The sequence below is a fragment of the Rattus rattus genome, chromosome 7, assembly GCF_011064425.1.
Source record: "Rattus rattus isolate New Zealand chromosome 7, Rrattus_CSIRO_v1, whole genome shotgun sequence".
NCBI classification, from domain to species: domain Eukaryota; kingdom Metazoa; phylum Chordata; class Mammalia; order Rodentia; family Muridae; genus Rattus; species Rattus rattus.
Genome location: NC_046160.1, coordinates 14624356 through 14649263, shown reverse-complemented (window position 1 = coordinate 14649263; position 24908 = coordinate 14624356). Strand labels below are relative to the sequence as shown.

General features: G+C 47.2%; 1 protein-coding gene across 1 annotated transcript in view; it reads left to right on the top strand.

Annotated features, from left to right (window-relative positions):
* Vit (vitrin) overlaps positions 1-24908 on the top strand; it is an 89437-nt gene that overhangs the window by 44352 nt on the left and 20177 nt on the right. The window contains exons 7-11 of the mRNA XM_032908603.1: positions 3690-3875; positions 10001-10057; positions 16038-16082; positions 17793-17855; positions 21440-21587. Coding sequence (XP_032764494.1) covers positions 3690-3875; positions 10001-10057; positions 16038-16082; positions 17793-17855; positions 21440-21587 — 499 coding nt within the window. The remainder of the gene's footprint in view (positions 1-3689; positions 3876-10000; positions 10058-16037; positions 16083-17792; positions 17856-21439; positions 21588-24908) is intronic.

Below are 24908 nucleotides of genomic sequence, written 5' to 3'. Positions count from 1 at the left end.
AAGGGGAAGAATACAGTAGATGGGCAGGGGATCTTAGACCTCCTGCCCTAGCGTACAGTCCTAAGGCTTAGAATGAGTCAATGGTGAGAAGAACCAACATTCAGACCTACGGGCATCTTGGCTCTGTCCTGGTCACAGCTACAAGGCACACTGCTGTTCACTGCAGGGGGGAGACATACACGGCATGACTTCAAATGTCAACTCCTACCATCTGTTAGATTTCTACATGTGCAATGCACAGGTTCAAGGACTTACACACTTCACCCAGTTTATGGAAGCAGCCCTGCCAAGTAGGCATGGCTGTCCCCATTCATAAAAAAACAGGTTCCGTTAGCTTTAGAAGCAAGGCTGGGAAGGGTAGGGCTAAGAGCTCAGTCTGGCCTGGGCTGTGGTTCTTATATCAAAAATCACGGCCCATCTGAGACAGCTTCTCAGGGAGCAATTCCTGGTGGTTGCATTAGTAACCCCCTGAGCTCAACTCCACGGAACTGTCAGGGTTAGGGAAGCCTGGGGCTCCATCTGCTGCTAAGGAGAGGCAGGTCCTGGAGAAGCTGCTTTAGGCCACGTCCAAATGAGAAATGCACTGGGAGCTTTCTGTGAAAGCTTTGGAAAGGAGAAAAAAAGTTCCATATATCTGACACCGCCTGCGGAAGCCACTTGGCGGGGTATTATGTCAGATTGCTCATAATGAACCAAGATCGAGATATTCAGTAAGGAACTGGGAGAATTATGATCGAGATGGTAGCATCGTCTTCCTCCGTAACAAAGGTGGTTCTAATTAGTGACAGAGAGTGAACAAAACCATAGAGAGAGATGTGACTTTTGAGTAAATCCATCGAGCATTTGAAGGCAGATGTGTCCAGGGATTATCGCCTACCCTCGTGATAGTTAGTCTCTGACTCTCTTGAAAATGAATATTCACAGACAGAGATGACTGGGGTGGTCAGAAGCCTAGTAGGATCTGGCCAACGGAGTAAGGAAAAGATAATTGTGATTTTCGAAGTATAATATGTTTATGATAGGAAGATGTTCTAGTAAAAGCCTTACTTTGTTGCATGGTGGATAAATTAATGACTTGAAAGTAAAACTGTACTTGCCTGATAGTTTGTAACTGCCTCTCCAAACGATCCTGTCCGTTGACATCTACGAGCAGTTCTACTTGGTACCCTCTCCCTAGGTGAAGCCTCCAAAAGGCAGGCCCGCATCTCCCTCAAGAGGTGCTAAGGTCTTCTCAAATCAGCATGAGGCAGAGGATCCCTCCTGAGAAATTAAAGACTTCTCTGGGACTTATTATAAACGGCTATCATTTAAAGTAAAAGAAATGTCATACATCAGGCAGGCTTGGCTCTGTTCCAGGATGGTGAAGGCCAAATGAAGCCCAGAAGCCCTCCATGCTCTTTAGTGATCATCTGGCCCAGTCTTCTGACTGACTTAAAGATGGCCAACTGTTGGCAAGCAACAGGGTAAATAAAAATGAGAAGTTGCTTCCTAGCCACAAGATCAGTTGGAATGTCTGAACCGAACCTCGATCCTGGGTTTGTTTGTTTGTTTGTTTGTTTGTTTGTTTGTTTCATCTGCCTTCTCTCCCAAATTTGCACTGTGATTTCACCTCTAGGGGGTGACAGTGTCAGGGTGTGGAAGGGAGCAGGTGCCAGTACCGGGCAGTGGGTCTGAACACCCCATTTTGTTTGCACGGGTATAGCTCTGACTCTCTTCTAGGATGCTGTACCGTGTACAGTGTCACATGACATCAAGGAGCAAATAGGGTGGAGAAAGAGGCATCTTTTGACCTCAGGCATTATCCCCTTGGCCTGCTTCTCCACGAGTGTAAAACGCATCAGCCCCAAACACAATGATTACTGACTAGAGCCAGGATGCTACAGTGAGCTGAGAAAGGCCCCTCCAAAAGATACTGAAATCCCTACCACCGGGAGGGGACCTGAGTGTGCCCTTATACGGAGAGGAGCACATTGCTACTACGATTAAGGGTCTTGACATTGGATATTTTCCTGAATTATCTGGGTAGGCTCTAATACAAACGCATACATCTCCATAAAAGGAGAGAGAAACTCCTTCACACCCTGCAAAGAGGAGATCGCATTGCAATAGGATTAAGGATGCTAACCTCAAAAGCAGCCACAAACCAATCCAGATGAACTAGGCTGATACAGGAACACACTCTACCCTCAGGCTTCCTTGAGGAAGTTGGGTGCTGCTGATGCACCTAGCTTGGCCCAGTAGTCCTTACTTTGGAATCCCAGACCCAGAACCATAAAATGGAACCCTGTAGCTTTAAGTCTCCAAGTTTAGGGCAGTGTATTACAGCAACACCAGGACACCAGATTCCCAGTTATAGAAGGTGACATACTCCACTCGGTGTCCAATAGCCACTGGCAGTAAACCCAGAGCTGAAGGGGATGAGCATGAGGGGGACCATTATGCCTCTTTATGGCCCTGGTCCAAGGTCTCCAATATAGTCTCCAGCATTCATCGGGTAACCTCTCTTGCCCTAAACCTTGGGGAGACTTTCTGAGCAACCGGAGCACTAGCAAACTGAGACTCGCTTTGTCACTAGAGCCTTGGCTCAGCTCCCCACACTCTGGGAAATGACCCCCAACTCTAACTCACAGATGGCTCAGAGGTTAAAAGAGCTTGCCATTCTTGCCGAGGACCAGGGTTCGATTCTCGGTACCCGTGTAGGGCAACTCAGAACCACCCATAACTTCAGCTCCGAGGGAAAGGACTGACTCCCTCTTGAGGCCTATGCTGACACTACACTCAAATACATAATTAAGAATTAAAATAAGGGGTTGGGGATTTAGCTCAGTGGTAGAGCGCTTGCCTAGGAAGCGCAAGGCCCTGGGTTCGGTCCCCAGCTCCAAAAAAAGGAACCAAAAAAAAAAAAAAAAAAAAGAATTAAAATAAATCTTAAAATAGCCTCCCACTCATACTCATGCAAGCAGCTGAAACCAAACTCAGTGACTGAAATATAGGACGTCAAAGTAGGAGGCGACCCTTTGGGGAAAAGGGTTCCGGGGCAGGGAGATGGTGTGAGAGAGTGATGGGAAGTGAAGTGTCCCAGAGTCAGTATACGCACACACAAGGCTATAAAAGGATAAGGGCCAGACACGGGCTACAGCTTCGTAATTTAGAAGAGCCTAGACAGCCCTCGCCAGCGGGTTAGTTCCATCATCCCAGGTATTGGCAAGACATCTGAGGCCGGAAGTCAGCTGACTGCTACGAACCAACCCAAATCAGCATGCGCTCTAAGACTGAGCCATAGCGGGGAGGGAGGGGGGGGTTGTTGTTTGAAGTACCATGCATCTAGAAGCCAATTACGACTGAGATAGCAAGGTTATAGAAACGGGAGAGAGGGAAATAGATGTTAGAAGGGAAAACAAACCATTGCTCGGGGGGCCTGGCAAAGTAATCTGGCAACTAATCCAGTTCCTCCTTTCCTGTGTTGCTATGGTTTTGAGCTGTAACCTAAACGTGTGGTTTAATCTTTTGTTGATTGGCTTACTGCTCTGAAATTGTACGGGCTGTTTATATAAACTGAGTCTCCATTGCAACCAGTACAAGTCTCGGTTAAAAGCCAGTGGTGTTCAGTGAACGTTCATTTGACTTCTGGTCCTCCAAGTCCCACCAGGCTGTTTTGTGAGCACCAATGCAATTCTGTTTTCTTACAGGTGAGACCACAAAAGCCTATGAGAAGCCATCTCTTCCAGGGACAACTGCACAGCCTGTCACCCTGTCACAGGCTCTAGCTACCCCAGTAGCTGAGGCTACCCACAGAGCCACCTCAAAGCCATTTGCAGCATCTGTCACAAGCAGCTCCCGACCCCAACCTGTGGGCCACAGGAGTCAGGAGATGGGTGAGTAGATTGGCCGTGTAGCACAAGAGAGGAATGGTATATCCTTTAGAGGAACAGCGGTTGGGGGACCTGAGTATGCAGTGCCAGCTCTTAGCCTTTTGGCTAGTGACTCGGGAGTGTGTGAGACCTTCACCAGGGTGAGAGGCAGCAGGGTCTGTCTTCCAGGTTCAAAACACGATTACCATCGCCATACTTGGGAAGGTCAGATAGCATGCGGAAAGCTCACTTGAAAAAGACAGTAGGCTTCGCTCTGATCATTGTTGTGCTCCGGATTTTGTTTCCTGAAATAATAAACGGCCCACACCCAGGAGTCTTTAGATGTCGAGAATAAACCCAAAAGACTCCCTTTAGGAGGCCAGATAGGCTGTATCTGCTTGTCACATCCACGGGCCTCTGTCTTCACCACCCAGAGATAAAGAGCACCTGGGTCAGTTCAAATAGTTTTCTGGTCGGGGAGGGAGGAGGGGACGGGAAGTTGTACAACGGGTCGCCATTATCTCAGAAGGTTTCCCTGAATAGTTCCTGTCTGGTGACACGTTCTCCTTCTGGGAGGAGGTCCCCAGGACTTTTGTCAGCCCGATCCAGTTTTCAGTCATCGCTGCCATGAAGCCTGACCCTCCCCTTCCCCAGCAGAGCCTCCACATCTGTCTGTCCACCCAGCCTTTTATTTTCTACAGAAGTCGCACTTTCAAAGCACCGGGCATTTTTCTGAGTAACTTCCACACATTAGCTCCCCGGAGCAGACCTGTAGGACTCCTAACTTAAACAAATGCATTGTTACAGTGACTAAAGGGAGGGCGAAGGTGGTAAGGGGAAGTGCCCGAGGTCACGTGGGTGAGCAAGCAGAGCAGGAATCCAAACTCCAACGCCTGGAGCCCGCCTATGCCATCAGCGAACTGGTCAGGACAGTAGGAGCCGCCGTAGAGGGCAAAGTGGCCAGATTGGAAGCTGCTGGGCTTCCCCGATTTAATTTAATTTAACTTAGTAATTAATAGTAACTGTCAGGATGCACACCAGGCGAGCAGGGATAGCACACACTTGACCATATTCTTGTCGATGATTCCACCGTAAACACTCTACCTCATAGATGCCTCCTGGAAGTTGGGACCTGAAGGTCCCGAATCAGAGAATCATAAGAATAATTTGGTAAAGTTTTGAAACACATCAGACAAGCCCCCCCAGTCCCTCTTGTTTTTACTATTACTATTTTTACTATTAATATTGACACGCGTCATTGATACTGGCAGGAAAGGGGACTCTTCTAGGGTTCGGGGTCGCCGGGGCTCTCAGGCCTCCCTGGAACCAGGGCTTTTTCTTTATTACATCCCAAGTGCTTGGCTCTTGAGACCTCTGTTCCTTCAGATACATTCGAGTATCTGAACCGGTAGTTGTCTCTCCCAGGGGGCATCTTATGTAACAGCACGGTGAGTTCGTGGCTTGTTTGCTTGGCTTTGCTTGCAGCTTGGAAGTCTTGATGCCAATTTGGCTGGAAAAAAAAAAAAAAAAACCCTCAAAAAACCCAAAGTAGTGACTCCCAACCTGGCAGGGGCTTGTTACTCCTGGCTTTGGGACAGGGGCTTTGGACAGCAGCCTCCCAGCCCGCCGCCAGTGTTCTCTGTTCATGCCCACACAGCACCCGCTTCTCTGCGACCCACACACTGCTGGGCAAGCCCTTGGACGGTGGGGGGGGCGGGGCATCGGGGGCGGGGAGCCGCTGGGGGGAGCGGGGGGGGAGCCGCGGGAGGGGGAGCCGCGGGGGGGTGGGGGGGACACGACTCCGTGCAGCAGGCACCACAGCTGTTAAGACAGCAGGCCCGAGTAGGCAGGGACAGAGGACTTCTCAAACACTGCATTGTCCACTCGAAGGCATTCCGCAGCCATGAAAAGAAGACACTGTTCACATCCCATACAGTCTCGGCCGGCTTAAAGTTCACATGCAGAGGGTGGTACCCATAGAGTTGCACGGCCCCCGTTACAAATTCTAGGACAGTTTCGTCACTCCCAAAGAAGCCCCATTCCTACGCTCGTGAGCCTGAACCACCGCCCCCTCGGTCTTGTATCAGCCTTAACACCGGGCTACAACCCAATGATCCTTTCCCAGGGGTCGCCTAAGGTCGTCAGAAAATAGAGATATTTGCATTTCAATTCATAACAGTAGCAGAAGTACAGGTCTAAGGCAGCAATGAGAGTAAAATTTCGGCTGGGGGTCCCTGAGGAACTGTCTTCAAGGGTCACGGCATTCCACTGTCCTAGCTAAGCGTCTACCTACTTTTATGACCGACTCTCTTAAAAGAAAAGCTCACGTTAAGCATGGGAATTTTGCTTTGTACTTTGAGTCTGCAGTTTTCAAGGTGAGCTTTGTGGGTCCCACATCCTATTCCATCGTCAAATGGTTGCAACCGACCCCCCTACTGTATGCCATTGCTCAGTAGAGGTCCAGGAAGACGGTCTGTAGGCTCGATCAGTAATGAGAGTTTAAGTGGTCCTCTGTCCTTCTATGAAAGATAATGCGTACTTAATGTGGCGTCCTGTGATTATAACTCAGTGGAACCCCGGGTTCCATTCCCAGCATCACAGATGTCTCTCTTGAAGGATAGCTGTGCGCACTTGCTGAGATATTTTAACCCAACTACATGAACTAACGTTTAGTCCGTAAATGACTACCTTTTAAATTCTAAAATGCTGAAATAGTTTGCCCAGGGGTAAGGAAACACTCCTTAAAGTATCAACTGATAAGCCAGTGGTTACTGTATGTTTCCTTTTATATGTGTGACTGAAACAGAAAGATTCTAGAAGGAAATGTAACTCGGATGCTCAAGCAAAGCCTAATTCATTTAAGAAATATTTTGAATGTCCATCACGCATCAGAAAACATTCTAGGATCTTGGACTATATCAGTGAACGCCCCACCTCAACACACTAAAATTTATTACTAGTCCCTTCAGCTTAGGACACCCGACACGTGTGTAGCTGGGACAGGGACTGTGTGTGTTTGAGGCCTGACAGTCGTCTTTGTCCTACAATGAGGTCAAAAGCTTCCGCTCAGACAGAACACCACACCTTAGACTCCAAGCGCTTCTCAACCTTCCTAGACCTGCAAAACATTGATACAGTTCCTCATGTTGTGATGACCTCCCCAGTCAGGAAATTATTTTTTGTCCCCACTTCATAACTACAACTGTATTACTGCCGTGAATCAGAATATAAATATATGATATGCAGGATATCGGATGGACAATATCTAGGGGTCGCGACCCACTGGTTGAGAACCCTTGCCTTAGAGGCCAGTTAACAACAAAAGGAGTACGTATTTTGAGGAGAAGGGAGCTCTCTCAGCATGTGAAAGAACGCTCAGGTGTGGGAGGACTCCCAGGAAGAGGAGGCCAGACATTATGGTCCTTTCGCTGACCATATGTATGTACAGGCAAAGGGTAGGAGTACTAAGCCAAGAGCCAAATGAACAGAGATGTCTCACAAGATAGGAATAAGGCTGTCTTCATGGGAGAGTCCGAGGGTGGTTCCAGAGCCCCCAGGAGCACCCAGCCCTAGAGAGAGCCACCCAGAGAGCCAGATCCACTGCAGTAGTTAGAAAAGATGACTGAGAAGAGAGACAATCTGCAGTCCCAGCTGTCGAGTCCGCTGGGATCTCTCAGACGTATAAAGCAGAATGGTCGCTTGTAGTATTGTTTTCCCAGTCAGGTTCACTTTAAGAAGCACTTTGGTGTTCGCTGCTGATTAGCATTAAAAATGTATGCACGATGCAAATAGACCATAGGGGTAAAGAGCGCCGCCTACTGACAAGGCGGAGAAATGGCAGGGCCAATCATTTGCCCTCCAGCCCTGCCTGAGCAAGGAAGGGGAGGAGGACAGGGGAGGGAGAACGCCACTGTCTATCAGTGAACTCCTTCTTGCACTCTCCCTCCTCACTGCCACCTGTGAAAGTCTTTCTCCCTTAAGGTGTCTGGAGAAAGTTTTTCTTAAAACCCAATCTTTTACAAGACAAGCATTCCTAAAGAAAGAAAAAAATAAAATAAAAAAAAAGAAAAAAGAAAAAAAATGGAAAAAGACCATGACAAGGCTACACCAGAACTACAAATGGCCAATAAATATATTCTTAAAAATATATGCTACTGTATCAAGAACCAAATACATGCTGTTTAAACAGAAAAATGTCTTCCAGAAAGAGAGAGAGAGAGAAAGAGAGAGAGAGAGAGAGAGAGAGAAGTCTCTCTATTTCTCTCTCTCACACACACACACAGAGACAGAGATAAGAGAGACAGAGAGGTAGACAGACAGAGAGAATTCATACTGCAAACTGAAACACACAGCTTGGGCATGAGTGTGGAGAAATGGCAGAAGTCACACTTCCAAGAAAGAAGCGTAAGGTAAGTATTACCCGAGGGTGAGAACGGGCATGAGATGTGTTCGTGGGAAATGAAGCTTTACTTACCCATCATTAGACAGACAGGTAAAGTTTCCATGCATCCGCTCCCCTGGAGTGTAGAAGAAATGTGAGCTAATGTATTCGGCAAAATGCAATTCTGCCATAAAGAAAAATGCAGCTACGGCATTTTCAAGAAAAATGGAGTCAGAGCAATAAGGATGCGTATATATAAGACGCTACAAACTAAACTGCCAGCTGCCAATGTTTACCCTTAAAATTAATAAAAACAAATAACCAAAAAGCTGGTATTCATGGGCACTGACTGGCACGAGACTGGCCTGAGGTAGGTTGCTCCCCAAAGAAGTGAGGTGCAACACAGGCTTCCAGCCTGGTCCTGCACTTGTGTGTTTGTATGTGAGAACGTATGTTATATTGCTACATACCAAAATCAGAGGCCAGCAGCTGCTGGGTAGACGACCAGGGATGGCTCTTTGCCGTGTGTAGTATGTGGAGATAACGGCTTTACAGGGAGCCTAGGTTATTTTTATGACTTGTACAAATCATAAAACTGCTCTGCAAGGTCAAAAGGAGGGGGGGAAAAATCCGCCACAGGTAGCCCTAAAAGACATTAGAATCTTCTCCTTATCTTTTGTCTCAGTCAGGGTTTCTATTCCTGCACAAACATCATGACCAAGAAGCAGGTTGGGGAGGAAAGGGTTTATTCAGCTTATGCTTCCACATTGCTGTTCATCACCAAAGGAAGTCAGGACTGGAACTCAAGCAGGTCAGGAAGCAGGAGCTGATGCAGAGGCCATGGAGGGGTGTTACTTACTGGCTTGCTTCCCCTGGCTTGCTCAGCTTGCTCTCTTATAGAACCCGAGATACCAGCCCAGGGATGGCACCACCCACAATGGGCTGGGCCCTCCCCGCTTGATCACTGGTTGAGAAAATGCCTTACAGCTGCATCTCATGGAGGCATTTCCTCAATGAGGCTCCTTTCTCTGTGATAACTCCAGCTTGTGTCAAGTTGACACACAGAACCAGTCAATATACCTTCACCTTCTTCCCTGCTAAGAAACATGGTTCTTTCACTCAGTTGACTTCTTCCCCCAAGGGGCTCTATGTTTCTCTTTTCAAACTCCTCTATCTTCCTTGTCCTTGTAAAGCCTTCCGTCAGAGAAGTTGCTCAGGAAGTGATGAAACGTGGTTGAATCTCTCCCAGAGTAATCAAGGCTAAACCATCGGACGCTTCTAAAAGCGACTGAAAACTAATGATTTGTATCAACTCCGTGTTTATGCAGCTTAGGCAAACTGCTAAATGTTAGGTGACATTTCTGCTGAGGGATTGCTTTAACCTCTCCACAAGTGGCACAGCTGAGGGGGAATTGTTTTTGAGAAAAAGGAAATTTAAGAAATATGGCCCTCATGAATAAGGGATTTACTTTGCCAGTCATAAAATACAAGGGTGTTTAGTGCCTGGACTACCTAGCCACTGTTTTAAATTCATTCTTTCTTACTTATTTATGTATATATTTATTTATTTATCATTCTATCTATCCATCTGTCTGCCTGTTTATTTGTTTATTTTCCATCCCAATGCCTCCTCCAGGGCAGATTCAAACTTCACCAAGGCTCTGCCTTGATTCTGACCCTAGTCTAGGCCTGTTACGTTGGCTCACAGAAAGAATGAGAGCCAGCTAGATTCTCGTCCATGTTCTGATCAATCCAACTGTGCTTCCAGGCCTGTGGTCCCTCCCCACCTCCACGAGCAGCCCACACAGTCCGGGTGCCAGTCCAGGTGAGAGCCTCAGCTGTCTTCCTCACCGCTGCCCCTCATGTTTCCAACAACCCGAATCCTCACCATTTGATTTCGAGCTAATAGAGCCTTAAAAACTAGTTGGGCCAACAGAATGCTCTGCCCTCAGGTCCAGACCTGTGAAGAAACCTGTAAGGGAAGTAAAGAAGACGTTAAGTAAGCCAGCCCTTGGCCCAGTCTCCCTTTCCCAGAGGCGATTTTGTACAGGCTGTGATGGCAATTCCTAAGGATTCAGTAACCGGGTTCTTAGAAGCCTCAAAAGAGATACTCTCTGGGGCTCACGCTTGCGGAAACGCACTTAAAAGATCAAGGGAAAATTTTATCATCTCCCAAGAAAGGGCAGAGCACATCTTGCTTGGGGACATCTGTTATGCTTCGGAGAAAGAAATCTGTTCTCTCCCAGGAGCGTGCCTGCGAGATGCAACACACGGGGCTCACCTCTCTTTGCTTCCACGCAGCCTTTAATGACCTGGTGCAGGGCGCTGCAGCTCTGTCAAAGCTCACAGATTGCAGAAAGGAGCAGAGCAGGACTGGTGCTCCCCCTAAGTTCCCACCGGGCCTGCTCTGGGAGCTGACTGGCTGGCTAAAACTATGCTTCTCCTATTGAGCCACTGGGCGTGAGGAATAGAGGCCAGGACTGCCATGAAGAGATATTTGTATCCCCCCTCCCCCCACTGTTTACGCTTTGCTTTTTTATTTAATTGTATGTGTGTGGGTGTTTTACCCATATGTGTGTATGGCTTCTGGGACAAAGTGCAAATACCAACTGCACCAAGTGAATCAGACATGCGTTAGGGGTGGATGGGACCAGACCTCATTCCAGTCTCCAGCTCCCTTCAGTTTGAGGCCTGACCACCTTTGGATCTATTCGAGGTTTTGTTCTATTAAATGCATTTGGGCCCCTTGCTTTTTTTCTAATCAAATCATCCTCCAGTTCTATTGTTCTGTGAGTCTCTGTTTCCTCTTCAGTCTCCTTCATGTTTCTGATACTTAGACCTACATAAATGTTCTTAGCTCCCTTTTACCCAGAACTTGTTCATTTCTACAGCTCTTTCCCATCTCACTAATGATCCTAGTCAGGCCCAACTGTCAATTTGACCCAGCCTAACTCACCTAAGACTCGAAATGGAAGGAGTGCCAGATCAGAATAGCCTGCGAGCTTACATGTGGGGAGACATCTTGAGTTTTAATTGATGTAGGAGGTCCTTGTCCACCATGGGCAGCACCATTCCCTAAAGAATGGGCTATAAGAATGCTAGCTAAGCCTGAGTCTGGGAGCAAGCATTCCTCCATAGTTCTTGCCTTTGAGTTCCTATCTGAATTCCTTCCCTGACTTCCCTCCATGACGCACTATAACTTGAAAGTGTGTGTCAAACAAATTCCTTTCCTCCCAGAGTTGCTTTTGCTCAGAGTATTTTTATAACAGCAGCAGAAAGGAAACTAGAACACCATCATGCACACAACTGCCCTGAACCACTCAGACCCTCCCATAATTCTCAGCATGTCCTTGCCTGGGGTCACTCTGCCAGTGCAAAGATGTGCAGAAATGGAATCTTGACAAAGACTTCTGCAGAGGGGAGAAACTATCTGTACACTCAGAGTCAAGGTGGGTAAGTACATCTGGGGCTGTTAGTTCTCCAGTCAGCTCTTACCATGTCATACATGTCACACATGTCATATACACCACACGACATATATGTCATACATGTCATACATGTTATGAATGTCACATGTGCCATACATGTCACACCTGTCATACATGCCATACATACCACACATGACACACAAATCATACATATCACACATGTCACATACACCATGCATGTCATACACACCACATGGTATACATGTCACACATGTCACACACATCATATACACCACACAACATATATGTCATACATGTCGTACATGTTATGAATGTCACATGTGCCATACATGTCACACCTGTCATACATGTCATACATACCACACATGCCACACAAATCATACATATCACACATGTCACATACGTCACACATGTCATATACACCACATGGCATACATGTCACATATGTCATACTTGCCATTTCACACCTACCATACACACCACATACATGTCACACATGTCACACATGCCATGCATGTCACCCATGTCACATATGTCATACATGTCATGCACATCACACATGTTATACGTGCCACATGTCTCATGCACATCATACATGTCATACATGCAATACATGCCATACATGCCATACATGTCAAGCAAGCTGCCCAGTACCTCAACTATAAAACTGTAAGATCATGGAATTACAAAGAATTCTATAAAACACATCTGGGCTAACTCCCTACCAAAAAGATTAATCCCCACAGAAACAAAAACCTCCTTGAGGTCTTCAATAACCAAATCATCCTTGCACTCTCAGGAAGTCTGAGACTCTGAATGGCTTTCAATTTGAGAGACAATTTCAAATCTGTGGCCCTCGACTTAATGTCTCATCATTTCTGCATCAGATCCCTCCGTCCCCAATGATCCTTCTGTGGCGTGCAGCGTGTGGCAGAGCCCTGCAGCCAGAGCAGAACACGCTTGTATCTGAGAATTACTGCGCCTTTGAAAACAGTGCTGGCTCCCTCACAATGGGCTCCTCTCCTGTTGAGCCTGCAACTGCTCACGTCCCTGGAATCGTTCTGTCCTGCTACTTGTAGAATCAGCAGGCCACCTGAATCCTGCCGACGCATACTTGAGTATGTGTACCCAGGTCAGAATATCAAGCGAGGCCCCATGGGCTCTGTTTGAGTCAAATAAGCTTCTCTGGCCTGGAAATCTAAGCACGGAATTACTGTTTCCATGAAAAACGTTGTCCAGGTCCCAAATAAATATCTCACAGTGTGTATTGGAGGATATCCCGTTTGTAAACCTGGGGCCGTGGATGCCTCCCTGGCATGAACTCACACCCAGGGATAGAAAATGTCCCCAGTGGTCTCTAAAAGTGCTTGTGCAACAGGCTACTGGCATGCCAATGCCTTGGGCCTGTATTCTCTTAGCACTTCCTGCGGGTATAGCGAGAGGAAGTCTGAGGGAAATGCACTGCCCTCCTGCCCTAGGGACACACAACCAGGAAAGAGGACAGGAGGCTGCTAGCATCCCCCAGCTCCAGAGGCCTGCTTTACCATCAAACTTCCACTTCCGCCTCCAAAGTCCACCCAGGACTCACCAGGGAGGAACGTGGGGCCTGTCAGGCCGCCTGGGCTTCAGGCCCATAAAACTTTATAGTCCTGATAGCTATATGTTGCAGCTCCCTCCTGGGTCCCCTGCTAGTGATTTCCAGATGTGCAGGGCCATCATCTTAGGTCCTTTTAAAGACTTAACCACGTTAGTGGGAGTTATAGGTAATGGTGCTAGGCCAAGCCTCTGTGGTATAAACAAGTACTCTGAGACGATGGAACAAAAGTGGTCCTTGCGTGCGTGTGTGTGTGTGTGTGTGTGTGTGTGTGTGTGTGTGTGTGTGTGTGAGGGAGGGTAGATTAATAGACTGATGGATAGATGATTAGATGGATGGGTAGATGGATAGATATATAGGTGGGTGGATGATTGGATGGATGGATGGATGGATGGATGGATGGATGGATGGATGGACGGACAGAGATTAGGCTCAACCTCTGGTGCCTGATGATCCAGGCTCAAACTACATCCAAAGCAAATGTTTGTTTCCCCAAGTGCAAAACGGGGTCATAGCGCTACCCTATTCAGGCTCAATGTGACTTACCGCTCTCAAGGTGGTTCTGGCTGGCGTTGAACAAGCTCTAGGTAATGGTTGACGGTTCCTGAATGTTCCTCACACCGCATATCGCCCCCCCAACACAATACTTTCCTTAGATCTAACTCATCTGTGAGGCGGCCAACCAAACATTGTTACCAAAATAATTCCCTGTTTTGTCGAGTGACACTTTCAGGGTGCACACATCCCTCCTCTAAGCCTCTGCTGTGTGATTCGGGGCAGGGTAAACCCTCAGGACAACAACCTTCCAACACTTCTGTAGGGGAACAGTAGGCTAGGTGGGTACAGCACACCTGACTATTCTTGGTAGCCTCAGGACGGTTTTCTGACTGACTTCTTCCCATACCGTCCTGTCCCTGCTTGACCCCCGAACACAGAGGCCCTTTTACACATTGATTCCTCAGTGCCACAAAGTCCAAAATACACCAAATCTCAGCTGTCCAAATATTTTCCAGGACTGGCTATTAAACGAATGTGAATTTATTCAGTTTTGTCACCAGGCCGGATGAAAGGGGCTCTGATGGGGAGGCTTTGGGGGACAAAAGTAAAAAGCTGGGGTCACCAAATTAATAACGACGAGGTCAGCATTCTAGCCTTCACGCTGAGGAAAATTTAAAATAATCGAAATAAAATAACATTTTAAGAGCTTTGGGCAAAGCCGGGAGATGCCACCAGCATCTTCGTAAAAAGGAAAATGACACAGTGCTGGTTTTCACCAGCAGGTGGCAGTAGAGCGATAAGGGTAAAATAACATCGTTTAAAGAACAACTTCACGACAAGAGACGATCTCCCCCAACCTAGTTAAAGCTTGCCTAAAGCAGGTTAAATCCAGGTCTTACCACTAAACCTGGACATACAAGGGTGTGTTAAACTTTTTAAATTTCCCCTGGACTCTGCATACAGAAAAAAAAATGACTTCTTTTAAATAATTTAGTAGTTGTAACCCCAGCAGTACAGAGGACCTTTAGGAGCCAAAAGCTGTTCATGCCTTTGAGTTTCTGGGAAGAGCACAGGTAAGTTTAGGAAAAACGAGTCATCTTTGTGCTGTGAGGTTTCCCAATATGTTCTCGAACTGCCTCTGAGACCCTCCTAACCTTTCAGATTTCCCAAGTAAGAGCAGGGATTATTGGGCAAACATCCCCCTTGTCCATCACCCTTTGCACCTCACTGCCTGTCCGCAGTAGAACCCAAATGCCATTCTTCTTTACTCTGCGTCCTGGTTTAGGGTGCTGTTGCTGCCATGAAACACCATGACCAAAACAACGTGGGGAGGAAAGGGTTTATTCAGCCTACACTTCCACATTGCTGTTCATCACCAAAGGAAGTCAGGACAGGAACTCAAGCAGGGCAGGAACCTGGAGGCAGGGGCTGATGCAGAGGCTGTGGAGGGATGCTGCTTACTTTTGCTTCCCCTGGCTTACTCACCCTGCTTTCTTATAGAACCTAGGACCACCACAAAGGGAGGGCCGGCCCCTCCCCCATCAATCACTAACTAGGAAAATGCCTTACAGTCAGATCTGAAGGAGGCATTTTCTCAAAGGAGGTTCCCTCCTTCTAGATAACTCTAGCTTGTGTCAAGTTGACATAGACCAGACAGCACACTCCATTGAGGCACCACACAATGAAAGGAAACTCAGGAACTGGTGGAAGGGGTCGACGGAACAGTGTTAATTAAATGGTATTGGTCACAATACCATAGTAAGTATGGACGAGTGGGTGGTTGGGAAAATGGGTAGATGATTGGACCGGTGGGTAAAAACATTAGCTCAGAATACTTCAGATGGCTACCAGGAAAATAATTCCAGGCTTTCAGTAACCTAAGACAGGGTTAGCATACCCTGCTTTGCTTGGGTAAGTAGTGGGTCCTGATCTCTAGAAGTAACAAGTAGCAGCCAGCCGCTAATGAGGAGGGACTATGTGACAGTATGCTAGGTGCGTTGGATTGGATGAGCCTTTTGGGTGTCCCAGGGTTCCCTTTAGTCACGCTTCTTGGTACAATGGGAATGAAGTACACACCTTTGGTTTTAAGATCTCCACGTAGGAGGAACATCCCAAGAATTTCACACTGCTTCCTCCGAAATCCTAGCCCCATCTTTCACGGTCGCTGCTTCTGCCCAGGCTGGGAAGGCGAGTCCTAGCAGTTTGCTTTGGGAGCTTATGCTGGTTCTGTTTTAGTAAGTTTGTTTCTTTTTATTAAAATTCAGAAGAGATGGCGACATGGAAGCCTGGACCAGTCCTTTTAGATTCAGGTAAGCATCCGCTGACCTCTGAACGCCGATCAGACCAGAGGCACCGCACTGACAGACCAGAGGGCCTAACAGCTCAGCCAGTGGCTCAGGTGGTCCAGCCCAGCCGGAGGGAGTAGCGTTTCTGAAGGATGTCTCCTGGGACTTTCAGGTCCAGGGGTGGGGCCATTCAAACTTTCCTGGGGATGCCTGGTTTCCCAAAGGGGAGGGAGAAGGCCTGCAGACAAAGGCTGGAGTGAGCGAGTTCACTGGGAGGTGGGTTCACACCCTTCTGGTAACACACACAGGAGTTCAGTCTGCTTCTGGGAAGATGGTATTCAGGAGGGCTGCCTGGTGGCCGTGCGTGCCTGTAGTCCCAGCACTCAGGTGGCTGATGCAGGTGAATTTCTGTGAGTTTGGGGCCAGGCTGGTCTACATAGTGAGCTCTAGACCAAACAAGGATACATAGTAAGACCTTGTCTTACAAAGTAAAATTAAATAAAATTTTTTAAAGAAGAAAATGGTATGAGATTTACCATTCTCATCAGGGTATGAGTGTGTGTGTGTGTGTGTGTGTGTGTGTGTGATTCACTGAATGCAACATTAAATAGTTGACCCTTTAACAGAGTCTTCCAGTTCTTGGTAAGAAGCAAGATTTTACTGGCAAGGTGAGACAGGGATACAAAGACCCAACCTCTGAACTTACCACACACACCCACACACACACACACACACACACACACACACACACACACACACACGCACGCACGCACGCACGCACGCACGCACGCACGCACGCACGCACGCACAGTGTAGAGCATTGATCCCTGCAGAGCATCTGGCGGAGAAATACTGTTGAACACCCAAAACAGTATTTCCAAGTGATGTGAGGGAGAGAGGTGAGCTGGCTGACCTTTAACAGGAAGATGAAATCATGTGGTTTGCACACGGGGGTTGGGGGTGGGGGGAGCTCACTGCAGCTAAGAGCAGAGACAGACCACAGACCTCCACACCTGCCTCCACACTGCCAGAAACTTCCAGAACTCGGCATCCGAAAAACTGGGAGACCTGTTTCCTGCACACGTTTGCTGCCTCTGAGAAACCCGCTGGTCACAGCCATCCTAATAGATCCATGCTTATTGTATTTGCAGCTTATTGTCACTCTCTGTGTACCTAATAGGCCGCCCCACCCCTACCTAGCTGAACCCCACCCTCATACAACCTCTCCAAACATGAACGTTGTGGGCGAGAGGCTGTCTTCTCTGCCCTTTTATTTGAACTGTGTTCCCCTCTGGTACACACAACCTTTTCCAGATCGCCCCGCACATGTCTAACTCGGCTTTGTCCAGTGCCTACATCACCAAAATTTGGCCAAGGACCCGTATATACTGAGCATGGAAAGGTTTGGATGAGCCAGACCTCAAATTTTTTTCAGAATTTTAGAGAATGATAATTTATACCGACACATCCGCAATGTTTTTATGTAAATAAACCAGGACTCAGATAGAACTAGTTAAAATGAGAGCAGAACAGGGCCCCCGAATATCCAACAGAGCACCCTTGGGCAGGCTGTCGGAACTTCTTTTTCTCAGGATGGGCCCCGGCGTAGGGAAGAGGCAGCTCTAAGCCAAGCCCCAGAGCTGGGTATGAATGTCCGCTCTGTCCCGTTCTCTGGGGTAAGGCCAGGTGCTTCCTATGCTTGGAAATCACAACAGTTTTTACTTCTCTTTCCAGGATTTGTGCCAAAAGAAGAACTCAGCACACAGTCTTCGGAGCCAGTGTCGCAGGGAGACCCGAGTGAGTTAACTGACAGCTGGGAACCCCCGGGGTAGTTTTAACATCTCTCTCCTCTGCGTACTGACTTCAGTTCAGACCCACCTCTCTCCTACCACAGATCTATTTAGCTTCTATCTTCTGACACTTTGTTCTAAGGAGAACGGAGAGCTTTTGAAGGATTTAAAGTATGTGCATGAGGGGAGAGGATCAAGGTTTTTTTTTTTTCCTTTTTAGTCACTATGGCAACAAGGCAAAGAATGGGAAGGGGCGGGGCAAGGGTGGATGAAAAGAATTGACAGGCTGATCGGCAGAGGTGGGCTCCACTGAAGTAATGGAAGCCAGGCCTTGGGGTTAACCAGAAATTAGAGAAATTAGCAGGGTCAAGAAATATAGAAAAGGAAAAATCTCTAGGGTTGGAGTGGAGCAAGATATGGGACAATTAAAAGTGACATCTGCAGGACTCCGGCGACCACTCGGCTGGAGAAGGCATTTGTTGCAATGCCCAATGGCCTGGGTCCTCTCCACGGTGGAGAGAAGCTGCTCTCACGAGTCATCCTCTGAGCTCCGCACTGTGCCGTGGCATGTGTGTTTCCTCCCACACGCACATAGATCTGATTTGTATTGAAAAAAAAAAATGACTGGTGCAACTGGATAGATGTCACTGTGGTGAGGAACATGGGATAGGGTTGGGGACAAGAAGGCTGCCTGTGTCATTTGCCATGAGGTACCCAGTCTAATAGCAAGATCAAACACTTGGACAAGAAAATTCAGAGTCAGGAAAGAAGATGTCAGGGAATACACACATCCGTCATTCTTCGCCAAATTTAAGAGATAAAGGAATGCTAAGTGGGTATTGAAATGCCTCAGAAACGTTTACAGTTGGAAGACGAACTGTGCTTCAAAACAGAGACTCTATTCTATTATAAAGGTCAAAAACAAAACAGAAGGCACATATATGGTGACCCTCGCTAGGCAGGGGAGAAAATACCTGGGAGTATCACAAAGGAGGGATGGAGAGAGAAGGAACACGGAGAAGTGTAGTCCCTTCAACCTACCGAAAGAAAGCCCTCACAAATCCTCCCAAAGCTGCCGCCAGCCGCCGAGCGGACTGTCTCACCTCTGCTGCGTGTAAGAAACACCGGAAGATGTTCGTTAGACTAAAGATGCCTGTCTCCTGCCTCATACCTATTATGTCAGACTCTCACTCCTCCTTGCTTCTTTCCGTATGATCAGAGGACCAAAAGCATCCGTGAATCACCCCGAGACTCTGAAACAAAGGCCAGGACAGAGCCTCCTTCCCAGACCCACTGACTGATCCTATAGCCACTTACCTGTGGTCCTTCAGAATGGCTCGCAGCTCATTCTGTGGGAATTTCATAACACCTGTGACCTGCGCGTGCCTCTGCTAGATATCATCCGAAGTTACAAAACATGGACCTGATGTGTTATGTAGCCCAAAGCGTGAGTTTGTCTACAGAATTGCACCATGTAGAACTGTATCACGGAATGAAAAAAAGATTCCTTGACATAACACATCTGACCTTCCTTCTTCATCCAGAACCTTTCCTGCTGCCATAAATAAGGCAGCAATACTGAACACCTCCTGCCACAATCCACCCATTAATACCGATGTCAATCTCAACCAGCCTGCCGTCTTTCCATGGAAGAAACCCACTGGGTCTTAGACTGTATGTGCCATAAGATAGAAGCCTAATCGTTAAGATATCTTGGGAGTTTGGGGGCAGGGGCTTTTGCTTAGTAATAGAATGTTGGCCTAGGAAGTGCAACAAGGCCTCGTGTTTGGTTCCAGCGAGGGGGAAAAAAAATCCTGGGAAGGGTAACAAAAGAGACTTCTGGGTCAGCCTTCAGCAAGCAGGCCAGAGAGCCAAGAGAACTAAGCGAATAAATTGCTTACTTCAAAACTGAACACGTTGTTCCTGAACATAGTTCAAGATGTAAAAAATGAGCAAAATGTCCTTGAGGAACCCAAACGGATGCTACCAAATCCTTGTTCTGTTGTCGCTGAAAAAAATAAAAATAAATGAAACGGGGAAAACCCGTTATCCCCTCCTAGAATCGTTTTTCCTCTCTCTTAAAAGGCAATATTGAACTAATCTGATGGCGTCTGGGAGGAAACCCTTTGTTCAGGAGTGCTTCTCAAACTTAGGGGTCATTTTTAAAGGCAAATCTGATTCTCTACATTTGAGTGGATCCCGGGAGTCCATATTTTCTACATCCTGCTGGTATTGGTGGACCGAAAGCCCTGAAGAACATTACTGCCACCTGCTGGCTATAATTCACATTGCAAAGCAAGGCCTAGGAAAACACGCGTTGACCACTAGAGGAAAGGAGGCCTTAGAGCAGGTTTTCCTGACTTCTGCTCTGTCTTGACTAGAGTCCTTAAACCACATTTGGATTTCGTTTGTTTCCTGAAATCTTCATCTCAGGGCTTATTCTTGGACGCAGGCATCATGGGAGAAAGCCAGATGGACAGGGAAGGCTAGAAGGCACTTGTAGACTCGGAGCAAAAAGCTCTGAGATTTGCTGAAGAGCTGAGAGGCAAAGTAGATGGAGTAGAGGCAGACAGGCATCCCTGGGATCTCCTCCAAACCTCCTCTGGTTTCAATAGCTGTTTCAGCACATCGTCAGGTTCAACTTTCTCTCCGTCCACGAATCTGCATCATCTCTCATCAATAATTATTTCTAACCAATCTTGCTTCAAACTTCGGTAGCTCAGAAGCATTTAGTACTTCCAACAGCCCTTCCTTGCCTATAGCGCTTTTGTTAATGGAGGGCAGGAACGCCAGCCCCAAGGAAGCCATGCACAGGTTAGGGACTTGTGTGCAGTTTCTCCCCTGCCCACAAGGGGGTGCTCTTGGCTGCTGTAGATCAAAATTCTTTATTCTCCTGCCTCACCTTGGAAATGTTTCTGAAATACTCTTGTCTGCCAAAAGCATTAATTCAATAATCCATTGAATTAATGGATTATTTTTTTAAAAAGTTAATCTTAAGGCTATACGAACTCCAATAAGGGCTTCCGCTCAGCCATGAAAGTCAGTTTTATTATATTGAGTCAGTACCTCTGCAGAGGTGGACCGCAAACACTGATTTGCTAGCCGCGTAGCATTTGTTGAAAGGTTGAAGCCAGCCTTCAGCCCAGTCGTCCCTCCCACGGCTCTCACTGTCTTCCTGCAGATTCACCTTAACCTTGGTTTTTCTTTTCCACAGTTTTGATTACCCATTATCAACTCCAATCTAAAAATAGTAAATGGAAAATTCTAGAAATAAATAACCCCCAAAGTTTTATTAGTTTTTATTATAGCATATTGTTATAATTATTCTGCTTTATTATTAGTTATTGCTAGTCTGTTAGTGTGTGTAACTTATAAATTAAAATTTACATATAAGCTCTATAGTTTAACTTATATAATATACACTAATATATAGTTTAATTCATACCAGCGAATGTATATTATTTATAAATATTATCCATATAAATGTGAGAACAACTAAATTATATCGTTTAATCCGGTTTTTCTATATATTTCCCTGGGTGGGAGCACTCAGAGCCAATCAGAATCACAGCTTCCTTTTCTATCCCTCAGACTGCAAAATTGACTTGTCGTTCTTAATTGACGGGAGCACCGGCATCGGCAAGCGCCGCTTCCAGATCCAGAAGCAGTTCCTAGTGGACGTCGTCCAGGCTCTGGACATCGGCCCTGGCGGTCCCCTCGTGGGTGTTGTTCAGTACGGGTAAGTGCAGCTCAGGCTGAGCCTGTCCGTCACTACTGCATCCCTAACTTCAAAGCCACCATGAGTCCTGAAGCCCTGATTCATTCTCTTCTCTAATGCAAATGTAAAAAAAAAAAAAAGGAAGAAATCCAGCTGCCATGGGAGAAATATGAACCTTCCCAAAGGGAAGAAAAGGTTAGTAATACATGCTTGTGTGTAAATCCCATTTGCACTCTCATGACTGATGCAGACAGGATTCATTTGTAGGGACTCAGAGCCCTGGGTGCAAGCCACGGATAAACTAGTTGTCACCAGTTTCTTTATCTCTAGACAATAAGGCTAAATCCCCTTAGCCTTGACTATGAAGACATTTGTTTGAGAGGCTACAACCTGGGTAAGATGCTAGCGGCCACAGGGCTTTAGGTTGTGCATTCTCTTTCCTCCAAACAACCTTGGACTTTCTGCAATATATTGATAAAGTCCACCAGGTGACCGAGAAGCCCAGGGCACAGAGAGGGGGCTTCACTAGTTGGCTGAGCACTGAGATGACTGGCCCCAATCCATCTGGTTATTTCATTAAGGGTAGGGCTTGAGGGGACATAGCAGCATTCCAAACTCAGGCTTCTTCCCCCTGATTCGGAATCATAAATCAATTTAGTTCACATATGGATGCGCTTCTCCCTGCAACAGAACTCAGCTACGACAGATCATAATCAAAGAACAAAACACTGATAAATCTCCAGTTGTAAGCACATTCCAAACAGCTCTGTATGCTAGCCAGAAAGGGGATGTGGTGACCCATGATGCTTTTCCTCCTCACATACCTGTAGTTTAGCCCTTGGAATTGCAAAGCGACACAGAGCTCAGGGCTCTTGCTCCAAAGCTTCTGTGACGGCAGGGCCATTCCTTCGGAGTGAGAATAAGCGTCCTAACACTCCAACCCCTCCACACGCCTCCCAGCTGGCAAGCGTCCTGAGGACTACCCAGAGCAGAACACCAGTTACAGTCTTGGTACAAAGACCTTAGCAGGTTAGAGTTGCTAGAAACATGCTAGTTACTCTGCTTTGAGTTACAAAGAAAAATAAGTGAAAAAAAAAAAAAGCTTTCTTTGTCACATAACTCATAACGCGTATATTTCCAGGATTAAATTAGAATACATTCGTTCCTCCCTTCTATTTCTGTCAGGAAACATCAGTAGTGTGGCTAACTGGCACTTATAAGTAGTTACGATTCAAGTATAAATATCCAAACATTGCAGATGCCACCAATCAGTGTTTATGAGCTACCGTGTGGTTTTGACTTGAAATCTGGAAGAAAAAGGAAACGGTGGCTGTTGGGGTTATCGTTTACTTGTTCTCCAAATGTCAACCCATTTTCATTTCTATGTTATTTCTTGAAGATAGCAAATCCAGAGCACGCCTCCCTATAAAGAGCACATATAAGTATTTAGTGCCAGGTGTCCTAGTCAGTTTTATTGGGGGGCGAGGGTTCAAAGCTTGCTGTGTTATCTGGCATCGAAAATAGCTGATTTAAAAGCTTGCGTGTACCTGGGTTTCTGGTGTGATAGGCAAATATGGCGCTGAGTATGTCAAGGGAAAAGGAAAATGGCTGAAGAGGTGTTGTGTGCCGACAAGAATGAGGATGAAATAGCAAACGTGGCTGGAAAGCAAACGCGATAGACGGTCCCCCTACCCTGTGGCAGTTCGAATGTGGCTTCTGAATTTTTGTGTCAGCAACTTAACTCTCAGAGCAGTGGTGATGCGAGGTAGGGACAGCCAAGGGTACTTAGCAATGGACGCACTGGGGACAGCCAGGGGTGCTTAGTAATGGACGCACTGGAGATGGCCAGGAGTACTTAGTAATGGATGCACTGGGGACAGCCAGGGGTACTTAGCAATGGACGCACTGAGGACGGCCAGGAGTACTTAGTAATGGACGCACTGGGGACAGCCAGGGGTGCTTAGCAATGGATGCACTGGGGACAGCCAGGGGTGCTTAGTAATGGATGCACTGGGGACAGCCAGGGGTACTTAGCAATAGACGCACTGGGGACAGCCAGGGGTACTTAGCAATGGATGCACTGGGGACAGCCAGGGGTGCTTAGTAATGGATGCACTGGGGACAGCCAGGGGTACTTAGCAATAGACGCACTGGGGACAGCCAGGGGTACTTAGCAATGGATGCACTGGGGACAGCCAGGGGTGCTTAGTAATGGATGCACTGGGGACAGCCAGGGGTACTTAGCAATAGACGCACTGGGGACAGCCAGGGGTACTTAGCAATGGATGCACTGGGGACAGCCAGGGGTACTTAGCTGTAGATGCACTGGGGACAGCCAGGGTTATTGATAGACTCGTGCCATAATCAAGGAACCGGCTTAGTTACCAAGAAGGTGGGTTTGTTATGAAAATGGCTTTGGCCCTTCTTGCCTTTACTGTCTCGAACCCTCTGCCATCTGCCATGAATGGTGTAGCACTAAACACTCCCCAGAATGGCGTCTTCAACCTCCGGAAACATGAGAAATAAAATTAAATTTCCTAGTAAAATACCCCACCTGGAGCATCTCGGCCCCTCCCCCGATTTTCTCCTCTGTTTTCCTGACAGGATCACTGTTTGGAAGAAAACCTTTACGCCTTGCTTCCCAATTCACTTTCTAAACATGCCCTCGTGTCTGCCTTTTCTCCAACTGTATTAATTTAATGTAAAGCATTTAGGCCAAATGCGCGTCTGTCCCTCCGCTTTACGCTCATATAAACTAATCTGTCATCTTCGCCTTGCCTGTAGCAGGGTGGGGACCGGCTGACAGGGGATCTGAATTCTGACCTTAGCCCCGCTGGAGGACCTTACGCAATCACTTAACCTCTCCGTGTAAGTGCTGACACCTGTAAAATATGGGGTCAACTGATGATTTATTAGGGCTCCGCCAGCCCTGGCATTGTATAATTCAACGGCTGGCTCAGAAGAAAGCCAATAAATGGATATTGGACTAACAGGCCAGCAAGCTGCTTCCTCTTGCTCGCAGCCCCAAATTGGAGGATGGCCTGACAAGGCCAGGAGGAGTCACGCTATCCGGCTGAAACTGCTCTTTATTGAAGGTGCACAGCGGTCCGGCCTCCCATCTCTCTTCAGTCCTTTCATCACTAAATGGAATGAGCACTATCAGAGGAAGAGAGGGAGAGGGAGACTGGACAGGGCACTGCTGGGCTCAGGTCTGCGGAGAGACTCTGACTGCACTCACAGCCTTGGGGTTCTCAGCAGGTCCATTTGCCTTCTGTGTGAATCGGGGTTCCTCAGAGGAACAGAACCAATAGGAAATATGATTACCTGAATGGGTTTATTCGA